The sequence below is a fragment of the Sciurus carolinensis genome, chromosome 13, assembly GCF_902686445.1.
Source record: "Sciurus carolinensis chromosome 13, mSciCar1.2, whole genome shotgun sequence".
Lineage (NCBI taxonomy): Eukaryota > Metazoa > Chordata > Mammalia > Rodentia > Sciuridae > Sciurus > Sciurus carolinensis.
In genome coordinates, this window is record NC_062225.1 from 1,007,479 (window position 1) to 1,025,493 (window position 18,015).

Consider the following 18,015-nt stretch of genomic DNA (forward strand, 5'->3'; position numbering starts at 1 on the left):
TGCACTCAGAAGACGCCAACGCCAGGGCCGAAGACCCATCTGCCTGGTGGGGCTCTGGTGTGGACCCTCCCAGGGACCTGCACCACCATGCCGCTCTCCACCTCCAGTAGTCAGTCTCGTAACCTTGACAACAAGTTTTGGACCAGATTCCCTGTGACAGGGGCGTCCTGTGCACTGTGGGACCTACACAGCATAACTGGCCTGGTCCCGGTGATGCGCCTCGTCCCTGGGTGAGCCCAGGCCTCAGGGTTTTAGAAAGGTCCCCAGTGTGCGCACTGCCCTAAAGCAAGGACCGACGGCCCCACCGCTTGAGCCCTGAGGACAGGTGAGGAAGGGCAGACTGAAGGAGCTGCCCTCCGCCATGCCCAAGGAGCAGCAGCTATTTCTGCCAGAGGGTGGAGGCCACTCACGTGGTGCAGCACGTGGATCCGGTAGGAGCCCTCGGAGGGCTTGCCGTCGTGCACGATGTTGGCAATGAGGTCGTAGGTGGTATTCCTGTGCACTGCCTGGACCTCTTCAGACAAGTATTCCCTCAGATCCACGTTCCTGCGGTGATGAAGACAAGGCAGAACTTCAGAGCATGGCTGCAAAGTCAGAGCACTGTCCACACAAGTGGTCGCAAGGCTGCTGACCCATTTCAGGACCCCAGTTGTGGGCAGGTTTCGAGAGCCCTGGATGTCTAGGTCGCCTGCATCATAAAACTTGCCAACAAGGACAGGCTGTGAAGGAAAAGCAGCTTTCAGGTCAGGCCTGACTCAGCCCGAGGTGACCGAGATCCCTGGCTGCAGCTCAGCACCAGCCCCAGGGCCACAATGGACAAGGGTGAGGGTCGCGTCTCCTCCAGGAGGGCGAGGAGGCGTGAGACAGCAGGGTGAGCCGCCCACCTGGGATGCAGCTGCAGCCGCAGGATTCAAGGAGCACCGCAATGTGGCCAGACCATGTGGGATGGGCGTTGCCACCGTCACCCAGGTCGCCCAGGGCCATCTCAGTGTGACACTCAGTAGAGGTCAAGACTTTCTAGCCACTTTGAGACCTCACGTCCTTGTTTTTCCTCTAGTCAAGTAAGTGGCAAAAAGGTTGCAGTACCTGCCAAAGTCGCTTCAGCACAAAAGGGAATGTGCTCAGGTTTTCAGACCAGGAAGCACACCTGAGGCCAGGCAGGAGGAGCCAAATCCAGGGGCTGCGGCCACTCTGCCCCTTCTGCCAGCAGCACCTCCCCTCCGGCACCTGCACCCCCACTGCACCCAGCTCTCCCTCCTCTACACGACCCACACCTTGGCCACCCAGGGCTTCAAGCTTCTCCATCCTAAATGCCAAAAGAAACTGACTAGGTTCCTCCCACTGGAGCTCCAAGACCCTGGATTTGGTGGAGAGCATTCTTGATAAGCCTAGAATAAGACTTTACCCTGGGCTTTGTGCTGAATTCCATCCGCTGAAGTACAAGTGTATACTCACTGCAAACTGAACACTGTAATAAATGCTCACTGTCAGCGGCACAGTGCACACCTGCAATCCCAGCAACTGGCACAGCTGAGGCGGGAGATTTCCAGTTCAGGTCAGCCTCACAACTCAATGAGACCTTCAGCAACTTAGCAAGTCCCTTTCTCAAAAGAGTTTTTAAAAAGGACTGGGGCTGTAGGTCAGCATTAAAGTGCTCAGTGCCCCCAGCCAAAATGCGTGTTGTCAATTACTAAGAACTTTCAAGTGGTTTAATAGGACAGTCAGCATGAATACTTCCTCTGTGTGTGGTATTGGCAAGTGAACCCAGGGCGTGTTATCACCGAGCTACGTCACAGTCTTTTCTAGTATTTATTTTGAGAGAGGGTCTCACTAAGTTGCTGAGACCAGTCCTGAACCGGTGATCCTTCTGCCTCATCCTCCCAAGTCACTATATCACAGGTGTGCACCACTGTGCCCAGCAGTTAACATGAATATTAAGAGAACATGCTAACTACATAATTTTAGGGGAAATGTATTATTTTGGAACCTGCAAAATATTCATAAAAATAACATGAGGCACAAATAAGATGACCTCACCTTTCTAATCTCTGCAAGATCATCTGATGTGCCACCACTCGTCACAGGGAACACAACAGTACCATCTCTGAAGGACCCATGAGGAACCGCTAATGGTGGTCACGTCCAGTGACTGTTTTGAGATGCTGGGGACTGAACCCAGGGCCTCCCACATACTCAGCAAGAGCTCTCCATCCCCAGCCTGTCATGTCCAGTTACGTTTCTTCCTCTGAATTTAGTGTATTCACAGTTCAATAACACCAAGAGATTTTAAAAGTAAAATCAGCAATAAACAGGACTGCAGCTTTGTCCTGTTTATTTCATGAAGTTTCTCTGTGCAGCAGAGTAGTTTCTAATGACTGACAGCACCCAATATACTACACAGTCAGCCTGCAGAAGTGCTCCTTATGAAACCTAACTTCAACAGGAATCCTAAGAATGTCCGTGAGCCAGACATCACCCGCCTACAGGCTGCTGAGGCTGACCTCCCGGGGTGTTTCTGCTCTGCTTGATCAGCTGTCTGGAGCTGGGTGAAGGAGTACCAGGAAGTCCCAGCAGTGCTTCCTCTCAAATTTCAGAATGGAACCAGACTGTCCAGATTCATTCTGTTTTAGAAAATGGACAAAGGAGCAAAGTACACCTCCCACTCAGACAATAGTCACATGTGGAAAACAGCTTCCTGTGGACTAATTAACTGAACAGTAAACTTTAAACCTGCATGCAAAACATCCACCCACATGATCCTCCAACAGAGAATGTGCCACAAATAAACAAGGGGAAGACCGAGGCACAAGAGAAGGGTCCTTTCCCAAAGCAGGGACATCTGGGTCATCCACACCCTATTGTTCTGTACTTACAGCAAGTGAAGTAATTAAAGAACGGGATTCCAGAACTTTCCACAAGCAGTGATGTCCCCTAGATGGCTGACTAGCTAGGAAGCCATCTTTCCTTCACTTCTCCAGAGCAAACCTTCTGAAGGGTAAACTGCTGAAATCAGTTACAAAATGCAAATGCAACTGGCAGGAAAATGGACATGCTGCAGGCCCACCATGAAGGACAGCGGGCAGAGGCTTCCATGAGGCTGAGCAGACTGAGCAGAGCAGCTGTCCATGGTCTTCCCTTGGGCTACCCACGGTCAAGATCACACCTCACTACCAGGAATAGGCTGGTGACTGTGGCGGGTGAGAGACCAGCTCTGAAAAAAAAACCCAAATCCACAGAATTCCAAAGGAAGTGCCCCTGTGGTCCCACTGGAGACAGCAGAGAGCTGCTTCAGGTACCCCACTGATTCCACTTGTCACGCAAACAAGATAGGAGTGAAGAACAGGAAGAAAAAGGTGGGAAGAGGAAAAGACTCGTAATTCTCGTTAGGAAGTTATCCCAGCAGGGTGCGGTGGCCGACACTCACAATCCCAGCAGCTCAGAGGCTGAGGCAGGAGGAGAGCAAGTTCAAGGTTAGCCTAGCCACTTAGCAAGAACCTGTCTCACAGTAATTTTCTTTCTTTTTTTTATTTGGGGGTGGGTGAGCAGTACTAGGGATTGAACCCAGGTGTACTGTACCAATGAGCTACATCCCCATCCCTTCTCATTTTGAGACAGGGTCTCACAAGATTGCTGGGAGTCTCACCGAGTTGCTAAGGCTGGCCTCAAACTTGCAATCCCTGTCTCAGCCTCCCGCCTCCCGAGTCTCTCGAATTACAGGCATGTGCCCTGCTAAAAATAATTTTTTTTTAAAAAAAAAAAGGACTGGGGATATGGCTCAGTGGTACAGAGCTTGCCTGGCATGCATAAGGCCCTGGTTCAATCTCCAGCAAAGACAGGCAGGGGGACGGATGGAAGGAAGGAATTAATTCTCCTGTAGTCCTCTTTCGTGGATCATGGAATCCAGAGAAACTAAAATGTCAGGACCCATCCAGCCCAAGTCTCACATTTTGTGAATGAGAATACAGGTAGAAAATAGGCAAATGCCTCTCCAGGGTCACCACTAGGACAACCCAGAGCTCAGGCCTCTCAATTTTAGACATTCTCTTAAAAACACTACACAGAACTAAGAACTAGAACTATTTTCAAAGGAAAAAACTGGCAGTGCTGGTGAAATGGAAGAGGATGGAGGGAGAAAGAACAAGGAGATAAGCCTCTGTCCATTAACAGCTCCCCAGCTCCTCTGTGGAAGTTTAAAAAAATAAAGACCAGGAAGGGAAGATGAGAAGGGCCCCACAGCTAAACACAGCAGGCCCCCCAAAACCCTAACCCTCCCTAGAGCTCTCCAAAACAGCCGCTCAGACACACTGGTCCCCGCGGCCCCGCCCAGGCCCCTCGGGCCTTCTGCAGAGTGAGAAACACCACCTCTTGACCACTGAAGCCTCCGGAAGGGTACCGCCCAAGGCCTCTTTCCAAGTTAGAAGGCAGCACACTGGAAGCATTTGGTGGAGGTCCACCCGCCCGCCCTCGGCGCCCACGGAAGCAAAGGGGGCTGCCTGCAGGCAGACATCTTGGGGTCCCCGGAATATCTGCTTCCTCCAGCCAAACCCCAACTCAGCAGCACAGCCAGGCTCCACTGCTTGCGACCCCAACACAGAAAGTCCCACAGCAGTGACGGTGCAAAGGCGCAGAAAGAACCCAGCCTCAGGGCGGCCGGGCAGGCGGGGCTCACGTGATGGGGAAGTTGACGATGGTGGGGTTCTTCTCCACAAAGAAGTTGTTCTTGGTGAAGCGCTTGATACAGAAGATCAGATACGGGGGCAGCCTGGTAAGCTGGAAGCGCTTCAGGAAGTTCTCCTTGTAAGTCTTGTATTCCTAGGAGGGAATCGCCACGTTAGCGCCAGAGGTCTGCAGGTGCTGGTGTAGGAACTGCTGTGATTTTTGGTCCTTTTGGTACCAGGGACTGAACGAGGGGCCCTTAACCACTGAGACATCCCAGCCCCCCCCCCTTTTTTTTTTGGTACTGGGGACTGAACTTGGGGCACTCGACCACTGAGCCACATCCCCAGCCTTACTTTGTACTTTATTTAGAGACAGGGTCTCACTGAGTTGTTTAGGGCCTCCCTAAGTTGCTGAGGCTGGATTTGAACTCCAGATCCTTCTGCCTCAGCCTCCCGAGCCAATGGGTATGTTGTTTTTTAAAGACATAATACGCCTCCTACCCGGACTTCATACCTGGCTGAGGCCAACAATTCTGCTGAGTGGGACTAAAAAGACCCGACTGCAGGCTATTTTGGTCAGTGTATGATCACTGTCAACTACAACCACAACGATGTGTCGCCAGCCTCTCTAGGAAAGCAAAGCTGCCAGAGGAAAGGAAGACCTGCTGAAAGCTGAAAGAACTCTAGGCCAGGCTTGCTTGGCTCAAAGGCAGGCAGGCCCTCCTGCCCTTCCCACGGTGGGCAAGCCTTCCAGCAGAGGGGGCTACCATCTCCCCACACTCCTCCTTCCTCCAAGGTCCCCAAACGGGCTGGGTGTGGCTCGGTGACAGAGTGTGCGTTTATCAAGCAAGAGGCCCAGTTCCATCCCCAGCACCAAAAAAAGTCCCTGACTTGTGGTCCAAGCAGTCTGCCAGGCCTATTTTTAAGGTCTTAGTGCACCTGGGGAGGAGGAATGGCAAAGGAGTGGGCATCTGCCCAGCCCGAGGGCTTAAAAGCTGGAGAACATGAGATGGGTGCAGAGGTGCACATGGCACCTTCTCCAGAAGACTACAACAGAAGCCAAAATTCGAAGAGGAGGGATGGAAGAGGAGGTGGAAGGAAGAGGAAGCACATATAAATTCCTTCAGTCCCTGCAGACAGTGCCTCCCATCTCAATTTAAGATGTGACTCTTCTTTTCCTGGCATTGGGGATAAAACCCCAGATGATCTAACATTGAGCTAGTCCCCAGCTCATTTTTAATTTCATTTTATTTTGAGACAGGGTCTTTCTTGTTAAGCTGCTGAGGTTGGCTTCATACCTGTGATCCTCCTACCTCAGACTCCCGAGTAGCTAGGATTACAGGCCTTGCCACAAGAACCCAGGGTTCAAACCCTAGCACTGCCAAACTTTAAGAGAAGAGAAACTCAGCAAAGGAAACTATCAGCAATGTGAAGAGAGAGCCTACAGAGTGGGAGAAAATCTTTGCCACTCATACTTCAGATAGAGCACTAATCTCCAGAATCTATAAAGAACTCAAAAAACTCTACACCAAGAATGCAAATAACCCAATCAACAAATGGGCTAAGGATATGAATAGACACTTCACAGAAGATCTACAAGCAATCAACAAACATATGGAAAAATGTTCACCATCTTTAGTAATAAGAGAAATGCAAATCAAAACTACACTAAGATTCCATCTCACCCCAATTAGAATGTCTATTATCAAGAATACTAGCAACAATAGGTGTTGGAGAGCATGTGGGGAAAAAGGTACACTCATACATTGCTGGTGGGGCTGCAAATTAGTGCAGCCACTCTGGAAAGCAGTGTGGAGATTCCTTAGAAAACTTGGAATGGAACCACCACTGGACCCAGCTAGCCCATTCCTCGGCCTATACTTAAAGGACTTAAAATCAGCATACTTCAGAGATACAGTCACATCAATGTTCATAGCTGCTCAATTCACAATAGCCAGACTGTGGAACCAACCTAGATGTCCTTCAATTGATGAATGGATAAAGAAACTGTGGTATATATATACAATGGAATATTATTCAGTCATAAAGAATAATAAAATTATGGCATTTGCAGGTAAATGGATGAAATTGGAGAATATCATGCTAAGTAAGATAAGCCAATCTCAAAAATCCAAAGGACGAATGATCTCACTGATAAGCGGATGATGACACATAACGGGGGGTGGGAGGGGTGCAAGAATGGAGGAAGGAGGAACTGTACAGAGGGAAAAGAGGGGTGGGAGGGGTGGGGGGAAAGGAAAAAATAACAGAATGATTTAAACACCATTACCCTATGTAAACGTATGATTATGCAAATGGTATGCTGTTACTCCATGTATAAACAGAAACAACATGTATCCCATTTGTTTACAATAAAAATAAATTTTAAAAATTAAAAAAATAAATTAAAAAAAAAAAAAAAAAAAGAGAAGAGAAAAGACAGATGCCAAGAATGGTGGTATTCAGCTGTTAACCCTGGTCACTTCTAGTTGTTAGGATTTTATGTTTGTTACTTTTATTTACATTTTTCCACATTGCTTGAATGTTTCATAGTGATCACTTATCATTCTCTTTTTTTTTTTTGGGGTACCCAGAACTGAACTCAGGGGCATTCAACCACTGAGCCACATCCTCAGCCCTTTCCTGTATTTTATTTAGAGACAGGGTCTCACTGAGTTGCTTAGTGCCTCAATAAGTTGCTGAGGCTGGCTTTGAACTCACAATCCTGCTGCCTCAGCCTCCTGAGCCTCTGGGATTACAGGCAAGCACCATTGCACCTGGCTTCACCTATCATTCTCATAGAATAGGATAAAATTAAATTTTTTGCAATAAAAACTTAAAATAACTTTAATGTTACATATATTTCCCACAATTAAAAGTAAGTTAGGGGGCTGGTTTTGTGGCTCAGTGGTAAAGCACTTGCCTGGCATGGGTGAGGCCCTGGGTTTGATTCTCAGCACTGCATATAAATAAATAAGATAAAGATCCACTGACAACTAAAATAGTTTTTAAAAAATGTTATAAAATAATTTCTAAAAACTTAAAAAAGTATCATGTTTAAAGGACACTATTAATGAAGTGCAACAGGCAGGGTGTGAAGGTGCACTCCTGTAATTCCAGCAACTCAGAGGCCGAGGCAGGAGGATCACAAGTCTGAGGCCAGCTTCAGCAACTGAGCAAAAATGAAAAACAAAAGTGCTCAGGGTGTAGCTCAGCAGTAAAGCACTTGCAAGGCCCGGAGTTCAAACCCCTACAAACACTACCAAAAAACAAAAAAAAGGAAGAAGAACCGAAGAAAATATTTGCAAATCATGTTTCTGATAAGAGAATTATACGTGGAATACATAGCGCTCTTGCTAATCAGCAGGACAGATCTGTAACTCAATTTTTCAACAAAGGATCTGAAAGGACATTTCACAAAGATGATACATACATGGACAATAAACACGGGAAAAGATGTTCGCCATTCGTAGGAGGGAAACACGACCACCCGACACCCTCCAGGTGGCTGTGATCAGTGGCAGGCGGTGGCAAGGGCTGGTGCAGACATGGACACTGAAGCCACGGAGGTGACGGTGGGAATGCAGGAGAGAGCTCCGCAGCGCCTGACAGCCAGTCTGCAGCTGCTACCCGACCAGCAATGCCATCCTTGACGTGTGCCCAAGGGAAAGGAAAACACGTCCACATAAAAACCTGTGGACCAGTGTCGACATCAGCACTGATCCTCAGTCAAGGGTGAAGACCAGGCCTGACGCCCGTCAGCTGATGAACACACAAAAGACAGCATGTTCACTTGATGGAATATAATTTGGCCATAAAAAAGAAAGAAGTCCTTGCTGGCGGCACACGCCTAGAATCCCAGTGGCTTGGGGGCTGAGGCGCTAAGCAACTCAGTGAGACCCCATCTCTAAATAAAATACAAAACAGGGCTAGGGATGGGGCTCAGGGGTCGACTGCCCCTGAATTCAATCCCCAGTGCCCCCTGCAAAAAAAAAAAAAAGATTGAAGTCCTGACACATGCCACAGCATGCATGCAGCCACTCCCCAGATGAAGATTTAGGATACCAAGAACAAGCTTCAAGCCGGGCGTGATGGCGCATGCCTGTCATCCCAATTGCTCAGCAGGCAAATGGTGGTCAAGACCAGCCTCAGCAACTTAGGTAGACCTGTCTCGGCAGGGCTAGGGACACGGCTCAGCAGTAGCACACTTGCCTAGCATGCTTATAGCCCAAGGTTCAACCCCCAGCACCACAAAAAAGGAGAAACGAGCACCTCTGGGTTCAGCCCCAGCACTAGGAAAGAAAAAGGAAACCACATTACGTCATCGCTATTCATCGATCAGTTAAAATAAGAACAAACCTAAATCGATACTGAAGTTTCACGGGAATCTTGATATTACTTAAGCTTAAGGAACAGTGCTCATCAGCAGCACAGAACCTGTCTCAAAACCTGAAAAGGGCTGGGGATGCAGCTCAGTGACAGCACGCCCCTGGGTCCAACCGGATGGCGTGCTTCCCTGCGGCTGCGTTTCTCCAACGCATCTGCGGCAGGCAGCTAGAAGGGACGGACGAGGCGCGAGAGGGGAACCGCGAGGCAAGACCGAGGCTCCCGGGAGTCGGGGGCTCTGAGACACGCTTCCTAACCAACGCAGCACATCCGAGCGGACACTCAAGTGTGAGAGACGGCGGGCAGGGCACGGCAGGGAGGGCACTGCCCAGGGCGCCCGGCCGGGAGGAGGGAGGAGGCGAGGCGGTCAGGAGGGCCAGGGCCAGGCGGGCAGCGCAGGAATGGCGAGGCTACCTTCTCAGTGATGCCGTTGAACTTGGCCAGGATGTTGAAGAGCGGCACCTGGGGGATGATGAGCTGCTCCTTCTCGTCCTTGTAGAGCGGGGCGGTGGGCAGGTCCAGCGTCAGGTACATGAACGTGGACTCCACCATGGCCTCCTGGTACTCGTCGTTGTGCAGCAGCTGCTCCTTCTCCTCTGCGGGCTGTGGATGAGTGACAGCAACAGGAGGGCAGGTGTGGCAGCAGGACACAGGCCACCGGGACAGCGCCGAGACGGCTGCCGGGGCCTGGCAGGTCCCAGAGCTGCAGCCCCCAGTGACGCCGGTTCAAGAACCAACCCACGGCGTTCACCCATAACCCGTAAGCCGCTTGGGAGGCTGAGGCAGGAGGATCGCAAGTTCAAGGCCAGCCTGAACTTAGCAAGACCCTGTCTCAAAACAAAACAGCTAGGGGTGCAGCTTAGTGGCTACCCTGGATTCCAGCCCAGTAGCAAACAAACAAAACAGTCTCTTCTGTGTATTCTGCTTATAAACTGACCATCTAGAAGTCTCTGGGATGGTCTGGGAAGCATGGCTGAGCCTTCGCAGTGGTCGGGCCCCTCGCACCAGCATGTCCAGAGCCCACAGCCACCCACAGGGGCCTGAGGAGCTGCTCTGGGCAGCTCTACCCTCCAAGTCCCCTAGGCAACACCATCAGTCCTAGACGGCCCCACCCACTCACCAGATCAGGGTGGGGAAGCTTCTTGGTGAAGATCCGCATGGACCCCTGGAAAACATCAGTCACTATCGCTGTGCAAACAAAAGGCAAAGCACAAACATGGTGAGCCTGGAAAGCATGACAGAAACATCCCCAACCTGAGACAAAGCACAGCTTCCGGCCCCAAACCCAAAGAAGCCTCCTACACAGAAGCGTCCCTCAGAAACACGTACCACTGCGGTACATTTACGACGTGTGGAAGGGATCACATTGTGTCTTCTCCAAAGGCACTGGGACCCTCCAAAACAGGGCCTGGCCCATGAGAGAAACATGCACGACAACAATGAACAATCCACGGAGCCTGAAGATTCATGACTCACAAAAATTCACAAGCAACCAGGCACAGTGGTGCGTCCACATTAGTCCTGCGACCTGGGAGGCTGAGGCAGCAGGACTGCAAGTTTGAGACCAGCCTCAGCAACTTAGTGGGACCCTGTCTCCAAGTGAAAAATAGGGCTGGGGCTGTAGCTCAGTGGCAGAGTGCATGCCTAGCCTGTGTGAGGCGCTGGGTTCAATCCGAAGCACCACAACAAAATAAATAAAATAAGAGCATGCTGTCCATATACAACTAAAAGAGAAAAATTTTTAAATAAATAAATAATAATAAAAAAATAAAAAGGCTGGGGATGTAGCATGGTAGGGGAGTACCCTTGGATTCAATTCCCAGAACAGAATGTGTGTGTGTTTGTATGTGTGTGTATGTTTTCACAAGCACACGGGGCCCAACCAAGGAACTGCCCATAACTATATGCTGCCCACAAAGGGAATAATGTCCACCAACACTGGACACCAAAGCAAAAGCAAAACCACAGACTAAGAGATGGACGAGAACGGGACCAAAGCAATGAGAGCGCGCACACTGGGTCCTAGAAGCCTGCCTGGACACAGGTGAGAATGGAGAAAGTAGGCCAGGCTGAAGACACCAGGGCAGGCAGCCCACAAGGGCCCTCAGAAATCAGAAGTCAAGAAGATGCACTGGGCCTCTACACGCTGCCCAGCTCTGCAGCCCATGAGCTGATAGCTGCGCTGGGTGCCCCTAAGCCAGTGAGGACGATGAGGGACAGAGGGACTCTAAGTCCGGGATCCTAGCAGGTCAGCCTCCTGCCTCAGTGCAGACCCCGCATGAGGAACTAGCTGCTAGGTGGCTCCAACCTGCAACTCAAACGCCAGGCCACCACCCCGCACTGGCAGGAGCCTGGAGGGCCACAGGGCACTGCCCAGCATGTTGAAACTGGAACAGGAGTTCGAGGCACTATTATACCCATTTCTGTTTTGTTAAAAGAAAATTTAACTGACATGTAATAATTGTACAGGGTAACATTCCAATACATGTATACAACACGTAATGATCAAATCAGGGCAACTGGTGCAACCAGCACCTCGAACGTTTGTCATTTCTGTGTTAAGAACATTCCAAACCCTCCACTACCTACTTCCACCCCTACAGTGACCGCTGCTGACCAGCTGTCCTGCCGTGCTGCCCTCCTGCACAGCTGCACCCTCACTCACCTGCCCGGCCGCCACTCTGCTCTCTACCACAAGACCGACTACCTCAGCTCCCACACCAGGGGTGACGTTCAGGAGTCGTCTTCCACCTAACGTGTCTTCCAGGCATTTCTGCCACTGGAATGACTGTAGCTCAGTGGCAGGACACCTGCCTAACAAGCGTGAAACCTGGGTTCGATCCCCAGCACCACAAAAAAAAAAATTCCACTGGGAATAACAACCATATTCTAACAAAAGTAAATAAATAAATAAATGGACAGGAGCTAAAGTCAAGAAGAAAATTTAATCTGTTATACAATACATCCCAACACTCTTCCGGTAAAGAGACAGTCTAGAACAAGAGGACAGGAGGTTATGAAGTTGTTTAAAGATGGGCCAGCAGAGAAAAAAACCTCTTTTATAAGCAATGAGACTTACTCTTCTTTTTCTTCTTTGTGCCCCCCAGGGCTGAGTGCAGAGCATTCAGAAACCAAGACAAGAAGTCAACTCCGTCTCCTGGAGAAAAAGAGGCAAGGAACATGTGGAAGCTGGAAACAAGAAAGGAATCCCCAAGCAGCTGGCCACCCTGCAGTCCTGCTACCCTCTTCCAGAAGAGAGAGGCCCTCGAGCACGATGCTCCTGCAAGCTACAAACACCAGGCTCCAAGAGTTAGTAACTTCTGCCTCTTTGGGAATAAACCACGGGGCATCTGCTCAATATATATTAGCACCCCAACATGAGTCTTCATTCCCTATGGCCCCAAGCCCCCAAGGAGCCTGGGCCCACTCCTTCCCTGCTTACCTACAGTGCCTGACTTCTTTCCTTAAATGGCTGAGACTCTTAAAAGCCACTGAGTCACTCCTAGGGCTGCTGTCAATGTGCATGTGGAGGTCTTCACTGACCCCCACCTTTGACAGGACATAATCCCAACTCCTTAGAGTGGCACACAAACCAGGAAATTTGGCCCTTCCTTCCCTGCCTACACCTCAGCTCTCCACTGACCCCAGAATCCCAGCTCCAGGCATGTGCATGCAGTCTGCCCAGGTCCCACACCTCCATGCTTCTACCCAGAACGTCCACCCACAGCCTGCCCCCGGCCCTGTGGCCTCAGCTTCCCTCCCACATATGCAGCTGGGAGTCCCTGCTCTGTGCTCCCTCCCAGCATGCACTTTGCGTTCTCTTATGGCAGCACCTAACATCCTGTGATCACCTTTTTACACAACTACTTTCCCTCTAGCCTGGGTGCTCCTGGAAAAGAAATACCATGTTTCTTATCCCTGTGGCTCCAAAGTCTAGCACCACAAATGCATGCTGAACAAACTGATGTGGACACTAGCAACCACCTGAGATCTAGAACTAAGAGTTAGTGTCCACTTTACCCACAAGGCAAAGACAACTTGAGCCCAAAGAGATGAGAGCAACCAGAGGTTCATCAGAGGAGCCATGCAGGAGACAGTGAGAAGTACAGGTGGCAGGAACTTGGCAAGGGCTTCAGCACTGCCCAGCCTCCTGGCTTCCCGACACCACACAGTCCATTTCACCAAACAAGACAGGCTTTCTGCTCAGCTTCTGGGACACTGAGCAGAAAGGAGTAAGGGACCACCAAGCTACTCACTTATGGCTATCATCAAGATTCACCACAAAGCAGAAATGCATTTGTTCCTCAAACTAGCTTTGTTGTCAAGTCAGAGAAGCGTGGATGACTTCCTCACCTCGAGTGTCTGCCGTGGTGCTGGGGATGGAAGCCATCGCAAACACTCGGCAGGCACGCCACCACAGAGCCACAGCCCAGCCCCGCTCCTTACCTTGCCTGGTGATCTGAAATGTCTTCCTGCTGCAGAGGACCACAGCCTGGAGCATCTCGTGGGGAGAGACGTGTGCCTTGAAATTGCGAGGGTTCCAAAGCTTTCTCATCAGCTCTCCAAAACGCTGGACCAACAAGAACATGATGTCCCCTGGGGGACGCTTGATGTTCTTGTAATTGTCTTCTTCGAGGAAGTAGTTTCGGAGAGGAGGAACGTTAGACAGAGCCTGGAAGTCACACACTCCGGTCAGTCCAAAGCCCCTCTGCACAAGTCAAGTCCTTCCAGTCAACATTCCTCTGCTAGGGCCCTGCAAGGGGCCTGGACAGCCCCAGAGGAAATACCCTTCACAGTAAGTTTCAGAACACAGTTCTGCAGACACTTGGTAGATATGGACATCACAGATGAGTTAATAAAAAGGTATTTGAATCCCTATCTACTGCCACTCAGTACTTTCCTTTCTTACTCCAATTAAACCTGTGTAGATACTGAAACTCAAGGCACTAATGGCTAGAAACCACGTTCTCTTTCATCAACTACCGGAACACCAGCCCCACTTCTCGACACCATGTTAAATAACATGAATTTGTCAGGATGAACCCAACTACAACATATAGCTATAAAGCTCTGATAAAAACAATTGGAGAAAAAAAATAAGGTAGGAAAATCATCAAAAAAATTTGATGCTTCCCTAATAAAACCATGCAATTTCACATAAAAGTGAATGTACTCTGTTATAATGAAAAATGGCCAAACATTTAAAACAAAAATAAATCTGACCTCATTAGGCAAAAGCTTTAGGAAGAAAGGCATGGTCACTGGTCTCAGCTCAGAACTGGGAGGGAGACCACGGAACAGACATCAAATAAAAGCAGAGCATAGACTCACTGTAGGGCGCCTATCATCCGCCATTTGCCTGCCTCTTGCCTGTCCATCGCCTGCCTTACACCTATCCATCACCCACCACCCGAGCTTCACCTCCCGATCCTCTGACAACAGTCAGCAAACTGATCGACGACCACCACTGGAGCGCCAGCTGCCTGCTGCTGCCTGGAAGTTCACTGTGACAGTACCTGCAGGTTTGAGTACATGTGGCTGCCGCCATTTTGAGACAACAGCCAGGCCCCATAGGACCCCTGGCCAGACCGACTGAGTCCCGTCTCCAGGATCCCTCACACCAAACAATCACTCCCTGTCTCCGGGGCCCTCACATCAACTGACTGCTCCCTGCCGCCAGGACCCCCAAACCAACTGACTGCGCCCTATCACCGGGACCCCAGACCAACTGATTGCACCCGGCCTCCAGGATCCTGCAACCACACCAAACACACCCGACCTCCAGGACCCCTACCTGACAAACCACAGCCCGCCCCCAAGACCTCCGCCGACCATGTCCACACCCCAAGCTGCAGCTCCCCATTTCCCAACACATTTGGAAGCCAGAGCAGCCATCTTGGATAATCCTGGAAGCCATAGCTCCGATCTTTAGGTGGGACAAATCCCATCCTGAGACGAATGCTGGAGACTTGAAGCTCATTGTCAGGTACCTCTCATGCATCAGGCTACTGAACTCTGAGAGTTTCATTACTATATGACTGTTATACTGTAGATTTTCTTTTTTCTCCTTATTGAAAAATTTTAAGTTTTTATTTCTTTACTTTTCTTGCTCTCTTTTCCTTTTGTTTACCTGTCGCCTCAGAGTCTCTTTCTCCCTTATTGCATGCTAACAACCAATCTTTTGATTATACTCTCACCCTTTCTATTATCTAGAACTTCTGTATATTCTTTTCTTATCCCATTAACAGCTACATCCTACATCCCTCTGCATCCTCTTTGTCCTCCATTAGAAACTGCAGGCCTTATTGCAAAACTGTTATGCTGAAGATAATAACTGAACTCATTCTGTTTATTTTGACAATATTGTTATTGTCCTCATAGGAGCTATTTGGTCTAGGATTGCACACTGTTTGAATTGGGCACTGATAATATTAATCTCCCCCTTAAAGAAAAGGTTTAGAAAACCTATAGGGCCCTATCAGCCTATAGGGGGAATCTGCACTGCTAGAGGGGAAGATACATGAACAACATGAAAAAAACAAGGGAAGAAAATGATCCAAACAAATCTAGATTCTATATGAATAGAATCCAATGACAGTATGGTAGAAGAAATGTCAGAAAAGGACTTCAGATTATACATGATTAAGATGATTTGCGAAGCAAAGGATGAGATAAGAGAGCAAAGGCAGGCAATGAATGATAATACCAATAAGCTGAAAGAGCACCTGCAGGAAGCGAAAGATCATTTCAACAAAGAGATATTCTCAAAAAAAATCAAATGGAAATCCTTGAAATGAAGGAAACAATAAACCAAATAAAAAACTCAATGGAAAACATCACCAAAAGACTAGACCACTTGAAAGACAGAACCTCAGACAATGAAGACAAAATATTTAATCTTGAAAATAAAGTTGCCCAAACAGAAAGATGGTAAGAAATCATGAACAGAATCTCCAAGAACCATGGGACATCGTGAAAAGACCAAATTTAAGAATTATCAGGATTGAGGAAGGCACAGAGATACAAACCAAAGGAATGAACAACCTATTCAATGAAATAATAGCAGAAAATTTCCCAAGCCTGAAGAATGAAATGGAAAATCAATTACAAGAGGCTTACAGAACACCAAATACACAAAATCACAACAGAACCACACCAAGGCACATTATAATGAAAATGCCTAACATTCAAAATAAAGATAGGATTTTGAAGGCCACGAGAGAAAAGCATCAGATTACATATCGGGCAGAACCAATACGGATAGCAGCCGACTTCTCAACTCAGACTCTTAAAAGCTACCAGAGCCTGGAACAACATATTTCAAGCTCTGAAAGAACATGGTTGCCAAACAAGAATCCTATACCCAGCAAAACTGACCTTCAGATTTGAAGATAAAATAAAATCCTTCCATGATAAACAAAAGTTAGAAGAATTTATAAATAGAAAGCCTGCGCTACAGAATGTTCTCAACAAAATATTCCATGAGGAGGAAATGAAAAACAACAATGTAGGTCAGCAAAGGGAAGAACTACCTTAAAGAAAAATCCACTCAAAGGAGAAACCAAGCCAGTTAAAAACCAAAAATAATCACAAATGACTAGGAATACAATCATATCTCAATAATAACCCTGAACGTTAATGGCCTAAACTCATCAATCAAAAGACATAGACTGGCAGAATGGATTAAAAAGAAAGACCCAACAATATGCTGCCTGCAAGAGACTCATCTCATGGAAAAAGACATCCAAAGACTGAAGGTGAAAGGATGGGAAAAAAAACCCTACCATGCACATGGACTCAATAAGAAAGCAGGGGTTTCCATCCTTATATCAGATAAAGAGGACTTCAAGCCAAAGTTAGTCAGAAGGGATAAAGAAGGACATTTCATACTGCTTAAGGGAAGCATAAATCAGGAAGACATAACGATCATAAATATTTATGCCCCAAACAATGGCACATCCCTGTACATCAAACAAATCCTTCTCAATTTCAGGATAAAATAGATCACAACACAATAATTCTGGGTGACTTTAACACAACCGCTGTCACCACTGGATAGATCTTCCAAACAAAAAACAAACAAAGGAACCAGAGAACTCAATAACAAAACCAATAACCTAGACTTAATAGACATTTATAGATTATTCCATACATCATGAGCGAATTCACTTTCTTCTCAGCAACACATGGAACCTTCTCGAAAATAGACCATATGTTATGCCACAAAGCAGCCCTTAGGAAATGCAAAAAAATAGAGATACTGCCTTGTATTCTATCAGATCATAATGGAATGAGAGTAGAAATCAATGATAAAATAAAAAACAGAAATTACTCCAACACCTGGAGACTAATACGCTATTGAATGAAACAAGGATAACAGAAAACATCAGGGAGGAGGTTAAAAAATTCTTAGAGGTCAATGAGAACAACAACACAACATATCAAAATTTCTGGGACACTATGAAGCAGTACTAAGAGGAAAATTCATTGCATGGAGCGCATTCAAGAAAAGAATAAAGCAACTAAAGGACCTAAAGCTCAAAGCCCTAGAAAAAGAAGAACAATATAACAGCAAAAGTAGTAGACAACAGGAAATATTAAAATCAGAGCTGAAATCAATGAAATTGAAACAAAACAAACAATTCAAAAAACTGACAAAGCAAAAAGTTGGTTCTTTGAAAAAGTAAACAAAATAGACAAACCCTTGCCACACTAACAAAGAGAAGGAGAGAGAAAACTCAAATTACTAAAATTCGTAATGAAAAAGGAAATATCATGACAGACACCACTGAGATACAAAACATAATGAGAAGCTACTTTGAAAATCTGTATTCCTACAAAATAGAAACTACCGAAGACATTGACAAATTTCTAGAGACCTATGCTCCTCCCAAACTGAACCAGGAGGACATACGCAATTTAAAACAGATCAATATCGAGCAATGAAATAGAAGAAACCATTAAAACCTAC

At 47.7% G+C, this 18,015-nt stretch overlaps 1 protein-coding gene across 1 annotated transcript in view; it reads right to left on the minus strand.

Annotated features, from left to right (window-relative positions):
* Usp39 (ubiquitin specific peptidase 39) overlaps positions 1–18,015 on the minus strand; it is a 35,819-nt gene that overhangs the window by 2,275 nt on the left and 15,529 nt on the right. The window contains exons 6-11 of the mRNA XM_047522778.1: positions 13,491–13,716; positions 12,124–12,201; positions 10,165–10,232; positions 9,459–9,647; positions 4,670–4,812; positions 411–546 (exon numbers count right to left, since the gene is read on the minus strand). Coding sequence (XP_047378734.1) covers positions 411–546; positions 4,670–4,812; positions 9,459–9,647; positions 10,165–10,232; positions 12,124–12,201; positions 13,491–13,716 — 840 coding nt within the window. The remainder of the gene's footprint in view (positions 1–410; positions 547–4,669; positions 4,813–9,458; positions 9,648–10,164; positions 10,233–12,123; positions 12,202–13,490; positions 13,717–18,015) is intronic.